The sequence below is a fragment of the Cicer arietinum genome, chromosome 4 (genome assembly GCF_000331145.2).
Source record: "Cicer arietinum cultivar CDC Frontier isolate Library 1 chromosome 4, Cicar.CDCFrontier_v2.0, whole genome shotgun sequence".
In the NCBI taxonomy this organism is placed as follows: Eukaryota; Viridiplantae; Streptophyta; class Magnoliopsida; order Fabales; family Fabaceae; genus Cicer; species Cicer arietinum.
This window is the reverse complement of record NC_021163.2, coordinates 46309614-46319420: the sequence shown is the minus strand read 5'-3', so window position 1 is coordinate 46319420 and position 9807 is coordinate 46309614. Positions and strand designations below refer to the sequence as shown.

Genomic DNA, 9807 nt, shown 5'->3' with positions numbered 1-9807 from the left:
GAAATTTTTCTCTTAATGGAAAAATGAGAAAGTAAAAGTATCAACCTTCTAACTTAATAAAACGTACAAGGTGTTTAATAGAAAACCGAACATGCTCCAAGTTTTGGATGCTAAGATCATAAATATGTAAAACAAATTCCTTAATTCAATTTTAGATCACAAAAAATATCAACAACAAAAAGGTTTTTTTTTTTTTTTCAATAAATGTTTGACCTTTTGCTTGCGATATTTATTTCGAGTGAAAACCAAGTTAAACATACCTACCATAATTGATTATGAAATTGATTTTGCGTTTCATAGATAATTAATATGATCTTTTTACGCCCTATTGATCTTTTTACGCCCTATTGAAAGACTATTAGGGATGAAGAGACAATAAAATTTACAATTAGAAAAGTTAGTAGAACTAAACTTACAAAAACGATTTAACACACGCACATAGATATATGTTTTCTAATTGTGATATAGATGCTCCATTTATAGAGTAAGACGCAAATCATATTTCAATTTTATACTAGTTTAAATTTTTATAACTTTTAAATTCTACTATCATTATTTTTAGAGAACATATTTCACATCTAAAGAGACAATGTCGGTCGCGTCAATTGTCAAAACTTGAAATTAATCGATAAGATGATAAAAAAATTATCAAGTGATTTAAACTCAAGGTGAGCATATAAGAATTGAATTTAAATGTAACTTAATGAATTTTTTGAAATATTTCAGATTTAGCATTTGGATGAACAAAGTAGCTTAAAAGTTACTCATGAACTTAGATAGTAAGCTCATAGACTATATTTAAGAGTTTATTATCTTAGACTAATATATCTTGTATAAATTGCATAAAATAGGTAAAATTAATATTCAAAATCGTGGTAAATTTAAAGATGTTTATTGTATAGGTAGAAAATTTCTCTCAAAACATATTGATCATAATGTTGTTTCTTTTTGTACTTTTCATGGGCTTCATTTGATTTGCAAAACAAATTACCTTTAACTTATTTGTTTAATTTTAGATTAAAAAAAAATGTTGTCTGAACATAAAAATATTTGCATTGATACCTGCATGGATCAATTTTCAATGAAAACACTGCAATATTAGTGGTAAGTTTTGATTATAATTAAATAATACTAACATATAAAATATATATAAATTAAGTTTGACAAAATGTTGAATTTTATTTTGAATTGTCCATTTTGTTTGTACTTGAGGCTAGTAGTTGACCAGAATGACTTGATTTGCATGTTTATTGTACCGGTAGTTTAGCTTGAAATTATAGGATATGTTGTGTTGGCTAGCATAGCGTTAATGTTGGGTTTTTGTAACTAAGTCTATGTCCTATTACAGTTGTATCTACACTATTGTTATGCTAATTTCTAGCGGGTCAGTAACATGTAGTCTTATGTTGGTTACGAAGTTTTACATATTCCAATATATAATTGTAATTTGTTCGGTGCTGATCTTACTTTTGGGTGGGATTGGTATAAGGCTTGATTGAAGTTATTTAGAGGCTTTGTTTTGCACCCTCCTCTGTTTTTTAAGGTATGCTATTTTTTTCTTCTTTTTATTGTTTAGTTGATTGCTTCATACCATTTTTGCTTGGAAGAAGATAGTTATTACTAATTGCTTGGATTTTGCTTAATTGCATAATTCAGTTCAAAATCGTGTGTTGTAATTGTATAGTGTTCAATCATATCTTATGGGACCTCGTTTTGTCATTAAATAGTGTGTTGTTTGTGTTGATGTTGTTTTTTTGCCTTGAGAATTTGAATGTACTAGTTTTTTTTTTTTTTCCTTATCTCCTTTGACATATCTTATGCTTTGAGAGATGTAAAAACATATAGTAATGAAGTTCTAATGCATATTTGTTGTTTCATTAATAAATTTTATTTTATTTTGTAGGGAGAATTAAATAAAATAATGAGGCTAGATTGTGTATTTATTTGTTGTTGAAAATAAAATCTTGATAATTTAGTGAACACAATTTTCTAATTATTTTTTGAGATTGTTATGTATGACTTTATATGTCTCTTTTAAATGTTAATAAGACACAATTTTTTTTACTAAATAAGTTTAGTCCCTATAAAATATTAAAAGTTTACTTTTGTCCCTGTAAAAAAAAATTGTCAATTTTTTGGTCCTAAATAAATTTTTTTTTTCGCTTTTAGTTGTTATTTGAAAATTTTAATTTTAATTTGCGAAAGGATTTTTTTTCCGTACACTAAACCGTAATACTATTTAATAAGACTTGTACTCGAATTAAAGCCAAACCAAGAAAAAGAAAACACTTTGAAACCCATTCGTCACTCTTCGTTTTCGCGCTCGATTCACTGAGTTTCTTCCCTCCAGCTTGCCGGAGTCACAGAACAATGAACTCCTTCCCGTCTAGGGTTTTGGAATCTCTCGATTCCTCGAAGGTATCCGACAATTCAAATGATCAATCTCACGAGTTTCTCAGTTTCGGTAAGACGATTTTATGGAACTTTCTTGATTTCCTTGTTATGATGAACGTAGTTGATCAAGAACCTCATGATACTATTTTATGATTTATTGATGTTTTGAATTCTGTAAGTAAGAACAATGTTTTTAAATGATGGTTGTATTGTGAGCATGGATTAATTTGTTGAGTTGTGATTGCAGAGATATAAAAAAAATTGATTTTTATATCAAAATACTATTTTGGCAGTTTAAGATGAGAATGTGTAATGAGTTGATGATAAAATAATTGCAAGAACTTTATAGGAAAACTGAAACAAGAAAGTGATGTTCAATTCCTAGTTTGAGTGTCCTGCTTATTACTTCCAATTCAATTTGCATGTTTTCTTGTCATGTATCCTACCTCGTTGTTTTCTCTTTAATAAAAATTTGACATTTCAATTCTGTTATGGTTTTTATGATAATTTCTTCTCTTTAAGCCAAGTTACTTATTATGTTTACAGTTTCCCGAGTAGACAAGGTCAATAAAGATGTTGATGGAGTTGGTGGTAACTTTAATTTGGATATGGATCTGAGCACATTGGAAAAAATTGTGAATGAGAATACTCCATCAAGTTGTTCTACTGAGTTCTCCTCGACATTTAATCAAGGGCGGAGCTTAGTTATGATAGAGGGAGGCCCCAGCCACCCCAAAAAAATTTTCTTCGATAAAAATAGGTATATCTACAACAATATTTATCTATAATATATGGTATATATAACAAATGTATCCCTAGTAATATTAAATTGTGTAGTTGTTTCGTGGTAGGAGAGACTTTTATAAAATTGTAAATACTTGAATTCGAACCGGACACTTTTAATACATTTAAAAAACCATAGAATTACCACTACATCAAAATCAAATATATGAAAGTAATTGAAATTGTTTTGTATATAATCTATTTTCGTTGGCCCCCACAATAAAACTTGTCAAGATCCGCCACTACATGTCATGGTATTTTTTGGGATGGAGCTATGGCTAATTCTGGCATTTCATATTTGGACAGTTTCAAGGAGCCTTTTAAAGAACTTGTATATCCAAGAGGGGACCCAGATGCTGTTACTCTCACTATGAGAGATATTGGTCTATTACAACCAGCTACCTATATAAATGACACCATTATTGATTTTTATATTCAGTAAGTTTTTATATGCATGTTTTTCTTCTAGAAGTTACATTTTTTAACCTGTATTTTTGCTCAAAATTTTGTTCATCACTTCGTTAACAATGTCTTTTTAATAATTTTTCCACTTTTGTTCTGTCTTTATTAGTTGCATTTAGTTCTTATATCAATTACAGTGTGTGAACCATGGAACATTCATCTTTTCTCCTTTGTTGTTTGAGTATATATCTTTTACTTTGTTTAAAGTATATGCATTGATTCATATGATTCTCATAAATGAGTTTTAGAGATAAAAATTACAGCCATATGTGTGCACTTAGAGAGAAAATGTTAAAAAGGAATTTCATTAGTGTGATAATGTTAAACATGCAACAAATAAAAACAGAAAACAATATGGATTCTGATATGCATTGTAACTTGTACAAAATGGATATAACAGTTTCAAAAATCTTAATTTTGGCAGATATCTGAAGAATAAGATTGAAAAGAAGAAAAAGTCTAGGTTCCATTTTTTCAATAGTTTTTTCTTTCAAAAGCTGGCTAATATGGACAAAAATCCATCCAATGCTTGTGATGGAAAAGCAGCATTTCTACGTGTTCGGAAATGGACAAGAAAAGTAAATTTGTTTGAAAAGGATTATATTTTCATACCTGTGAACTTCAAGTAAGAGACTATCAAACTTTTATTTTTCTGTATTGTTTGTATTTGTATTGATGATCTGATTGGAATTAAATTTCGACTATGATGGCAGTCTTCACTGGAGCTTAATAGTAATTTGTCATCCTGGTGAAGTGGTTAATATTGATGGTGAGTTTTTTGCTTGTTCAAATCCTTTCTCTTAAACATATGTATGTATTGTCATTGATTATGTTATGATGCATATTTCAGACACAAAGCCGGGCGAGTCACATAGGGTACCCTGCATATTGCATTTGGATTCTGTCAGGGGATACCATAGTGGTCTGAAAGAGATTGTGCAAAGGTATTCTTGAACTTCTCAACTACACACTTCCATGCCTCCCTTGCCTCTTTTGTTGTCCAAATTGTCTGCTGGTTTTATGTGCATTTTTCATTAAAAATATTTAAGTGATGCACGCGCCTGCGCAAAAGTTGGCTTTGTAATTAAGCATGTGCTCCAGCCAAATGCAACAACTCCAACTGTTGTGCCAGGGCTTGTCTTGAATTCAATTGCACATATGCATATATTTTAAATATAAAAAACAAGACTCAGATTGTGCTTCTAGGTTACTTGAATGTACACAGTGCTGAATTTCACAATTTAGGAGTTCTACTGAACTTAGTAATTTGGATAGAACATATTTTTGTTATGCATGATGTTGGAACTTACAAAATATAGCACTACAAGATATATGATTATGATTCTTTTGTTTTCACACTGAAGTTAAACTTAAAACCCTGAAGTCTGAACTTGCTTCTCTTCTTTCTCTTAATGGATTATTTGGTTTTGGTAAAATCAATTCTTGGTGTGAGGGAATCTGTTGAGATTCCGGTTATTCCACCCACATTAGTTCATGTTTTAGATGTTCAATCTTGAGTGTGATTTGAGAGATCCACATTGACTAGAGATGTGACCTAGGTAGTGCTTATATGGCTTGGGCAGTCCTCAACTTGTCAGTGTCTATTTTGTCGACTATTTATTTGCTACTCCTTAAATTTGTTTGTATTCTCACTATTGTAAAAGATAACGGTTATATATTGACTCATCATTTGGAATTGACAGTTATTTGTGGGAAGAATGGAAAGAGAGAAAAGGGGATACGTGTCGAGAAAACCTTTTAGCAAGATTTTTGAACATGCAGTTTCTCCCTGTTGGGGTATTACTTCTTCCATTTTCACATCAATATACGAGACAATTGTTTTTTCTTTAAACATTTCTTTTTTATGAATGAAACAAATTGAGTCTTTTCATTATCTGTTAATTTGCTAGTTTTCAAGGAATGTCTTTCTATTGTCTCCTTTTGATGGTGTTTTGACTGATGTTTATTGACTGAATGTCCGTACCAGGTACCACAACAGGAAAACTCATATGACTGTGGGCTCTTTTTGCTACATTATCTAGAGCGCTTCTTGGCTGAAGCTCCAGTTAATTTCAATCCATCTAAGCTGACCAAGCTCTCTAACTTTGTAAGTGGTTTTCATGGTTCTTCAACTTTTTGTATCGCCAATTTATGCATAGGATCTTGGCTGCTTATATGCATTTAACCTAATATAATATGAATTTTTCTAGCTCAATTTGGATTGGTTTATACCTGCGGAGGCTTCTCTCAAGCGAACAATTATACATAAATTAATCTTTGAACTAGTGGAAAACTATGGTTCACATGAAGACTTTTCATCTGATGGTGATGACACCCACTGCTCAAAATATAGTGATAAGATGATTGCTGGTCAGTGTCATGCAATCAATGGAGAGACATCAACTTCCCATTCTGGCCGGGGAATAGAAATGGGTATATCGTTCGCTTCATATATGCGTTCTCCATCTTTTGACCAATTATCATCTAATCAGGATTTCAATGGTTCAATATATGAAACGGAGGTATCTATCTATCTATCATGTTTTTGTCGTATAATAGCATTATGATTAGGATATTGTTGATACCTGCACTAAGCTTGTTCCTTAAATTTGTCATAGCATATATTATCATTATCATATTGTGATCTTATAGTTTTCAACTTCACTCAATGCTTCAATGATTTCAACATATTTTTATATACTATTTATACATGCTCAGCCTCAGGACATAAATTTTCAGTATGATATTATGATTACAATTTTACACTATGTTACACAATTTTGTGTTTGCAGTCTTGTTGTATTCAAATGCATAATGACATCACTAAATTTTCTGATTTCTTTTTGTATTTCAACAGGAAGTTAGACCACTGCTTGAAGATAAATGTGGAGAGATAAATTTGATGTCCATAGAAAACCTTGAACAGTTGCCCGATATGAATGGTGATGCTACTGTCAATTTGTCAGTTGATTCCCTCATTAATTTTTCTGAAGACTGGAACATGATTAGTGCTGGCAACAAGAATGGGTATGCACATATGTCCTGTCAAGAGACACCAACGTTACAACGGCATCAAGTTTCTGATGCAGTCGATACAGATTTTTGTGAGGAGCAAGCTGCAAAGAAGAGACGCCTTATACCTCTAGATACATCGTGTTGTGCACCAGATAAAAAAGAATCACTTGAAGATAAAAGTAGAGTAAGAAATTGGCTCTCCATAGAAAAGATTAAGCAATTTTTAGCTGTGAATGATTATCCTCCTGCGGTCAATTTTGCAACTACTACGTGTGCTGGTAAGAAGAATGAGCGTCGACATTTGTCCACCAAGAAAAGGCGTCTATGCAATACGAGAGCTTGAAGTGGTCAAATTTTTTAAATTGTAATAGATAAATAACAAGTATAATATTGTATTATATATAAAAATCTTAAGTTGTAAATACACAAAAATATACTGACTATCATACTAACATTAGTTAGAGAGATAGTAGATTAATTTTTTATTAACATTTATAATAAGGAAAAATTAGAGTTTTTTCAAATACTAAATTTTTTAAAGTTTAATTATTATATTTTGTTAGTGTACAATACCAACATAAACATCTATGAGTGTGACTTTAAAAGTAAAAAGTTTATCTTCTATCTTGTCACTTTTACCTCTCACCTCCTAAACACATAAAATATCATTTTATCTCCAATTATTTGGTACTCAAATTTTTCTAAATTGTTAACATTTCGATAAAATCATTTTTTTTTTAAATATTGTAGAAAAATTATATTTCAAGAGTTTCACATTCATCTAAATTTTTTAAATTTTAAAAAAAAAAATCTGAAAAATTGCATAAGTTTTAATTCATATAAAGTTTTGAAAAAAAATTTAAATTTTTAGAAAAGTTGCATTTAAGTTGACTCGCCGTTAAATACTTTAGATAGATTGCATTTTAGAAATTTAAATTTTTAGATAAATTGCTCATATTTTTAATTTGTTTATTTAAGTTGACTCGCCGTTAAATACTTTAAAAATACAGTTGAGTGATGGTAAGGAGCGGATTGGTCCATCGGATTAGTTAAAAATATAAAATAAAAATTATAAATAAACATTTTTTTTTTATTATTATTATTGACTTTCATAACATATATAGATAAAATTAATTATCAAAATATCACGAGAAATGAGCAGCAACTAATATATTAATGTATCATCATGGGAAGTCAAAGAAGAATTTTCCATTAAAATAATAAAATAAAACACATAATAAAGTAAGGTAATAAAAATTTCTATAATTAATTCGCTTATAATCAGTACTTCTATATTTTTTGACAAAACTGAAAAATAGCATTATATTATGTGACAAAAAAAAAAAACTATAATTGCCTTTTGTAAATAGTATCTAAATAACGCCTAGTTACGTGGATATAACAATTGAGATAATAACGAAATTTTTTTAAAATTATATAAGAGAATAAAATACTGTATTAAATAATAAATTATTCGAAAGAAGTAATGTTATGAAATCTTCAAATAAATTCTTACAACTAAAAAATATTTAATAATTAAAATATCCAAAATTGGACAATTAGTATCTAATCCCGAAATAAAATTAGGATGTAGACATTATGTCTACTTATTCTTGATCTAGTAACCTAACAGAAGAAAATTATTCTTCTCATGGGAGGTAGGACTTCTCAGCTCTAAATGTTCCCAGCGGTACTCTCAGTATCTGAAAACAACATTACTAAATCCCAGTGAATAATACACACAATTTTAAAAAACAAGTATTATCGGTAACCGGAAAAGTCGATCATGACATTCGCCTTCTTCCAAAAATATTCTTTATAAATATACATGATATAACTAAGATTTTTCTATAATAACCAATTACTTCCAATAATCAATAAAAACTCATCAATTAAATTAATGATAATTCACATCTATACTAATCAAATAAATTCAATACACACATTTATTCTGTAGAAAAAAAAAATTAATCAATTCAATGATATCTCATCGTTATATAGAGATATACTATTTATGCGAAGTGAGTTTATCTCATCATGTGGAGCACTAGCTCATCTAGTGTGGGATACAAGACCCATCCGTGTGGAGTTTAAAACTCATTTATAGGTGGGATACAAGACCTATCTGTATTGGAGTTTAAACATCATGTCATTGTGGAGTTTGAAACTCATCTATATATGGGGTACAAGTGTATTGAATTATTGAAAGTAATAATAAAACAGTAAGACTAAATATCAAACACAAGGATCGTGTTATACTATTGAATAACATCTAATTATTAAAATTGAACAAAAAGATTCTGAATTGGGTGAGTGATTATCATAATAACAAGAGTAAAAGTATTGAAATTTTAAATGATAAAAATATTATCGACGAGTTTCACTTTAAATAGAATATTGATTCCTAATTTGATCTTGATTATTGAATTCCTTTATTGAACAATTATCGAATTCTCTTTACTATTATTTACCTAATTCCTTAGTGACAAAACCTTTAATTTCAAAGTAACTCATCATTTCTTAGTGGATTTAAGATTAGACTTATGTTTGAATGTACACGAATCATCGTCTTGATTTATAGCCTCTACAAATATATCAATTGATTTCATGCGTCTATTTATTCCGAGAATACAAAGTGATGAATTTCTCATCTCAAATGTCCGTTAAGACCATTTCTATTTCAACATACGAACTGTAAAACAATTTGAAATTGATCAATTAATAAAAAAAGTCTTAAGTACATAGATTAGAAAAATAATTCAGTAAACTCGTTCATATAACCAAAATCAAATCATATATTCAAGGATTTCATCAAATTCTACTCATTCCTAACAAAGAGAAATTAGCTACTCTTGATAAAAGAACAAAAGATAGAGATTAAAGAAAAACTACAAGAAATATTCATGAATGGTTGTTGATACTTCAATGATGTTACAATCCTCCTTCTCCAAGTTTCCTATGCTAGGGCGTGAGTTGTTCCTCTTCAAAACAACCAAAAGATACTTAAAAATAGATAAGATTGCACTTTTATGCATTTTACAACGCGACGTGGGCTCCAACACACGACAGAGGCACTCCAATGCTCTTGAGGCAGAAATAGTTTGTCAAAGTAACACAGAGATGCGCCCTAGGTGCATGCACTTGTGCTCTAGC

At 29.7% G+C, this 9807-nt stretch overlaps 1 protein-coding gene across 2 annotated transcripts; it reads left to right on the top strand.

The window, feature by feature from the left end:
- Nucleotides 1-2274: 2274 nt before the first annotated feature.
- LOC101491349 (probable ubiquitin-like-specific protease 2B) lies at nucleotides 2275-7171 on the top strand. 2 transcript variants are annotated; one of them, XM_004497708.4, is made up of 10 exons: nucleotides 2275-2464; nucleotides 2941-3154; nucleotides 3484-3615; nucleotides 4064-4264; nucleotides 4353-4408; nucleotides 4490-4583; nucleotides 5343-5436; nucleotides 5627-5746; nucleotides 5850-6161; nucleotides 6497-7171. In XM_004497708.4, exons 1-10 carry the CDS (start codon nucleotides 2371-2373, stop codon nucleotides 6995-6997), a joined length of 1818 nt encoding a protein of 605 aa, XP_004497765.1. In that variant the 5' UTR covers nucleotides 2275-2370; the 3' UTR covers nucleotides 6998-7171. The 2 variants fall into 2 exon arrangements, with proteins under 2 accessions (XP_004497765.1, XP_073223250.1); XM_073367149.1 differs by lacking the exon at nucleotides 3484-3615.
- The last annotated feature ends 2636 nt before the right edge of the window (nucleotides 7172-9807 follow it).

Excerpts from the sequence above, each read along its gene's own strand:
- LOC101491349 (XM_004497708.4), top strand. The coding sequence starts at position 2,371 with ATGAACTCCTTCCCGTCTAGGGTTTTGGAATCTCTCGATTCCTCGAAG. Across the intron at positions 2,465-2,940 it reads TCACGAGTTTCTCAGTTTCG|TTTCCCGAGTAGACAAGGTC; the intron begins GTAAGACGATTT and ends TTATGTTTACAG. Across the intron at positions 4,265-4,352 it reads TTCATACCTGTGAACTTCAA|TCTTCACTGGAGCTTAATAG; the intron begins GTAAGAGACTAT and ends CTATGATGGCAG.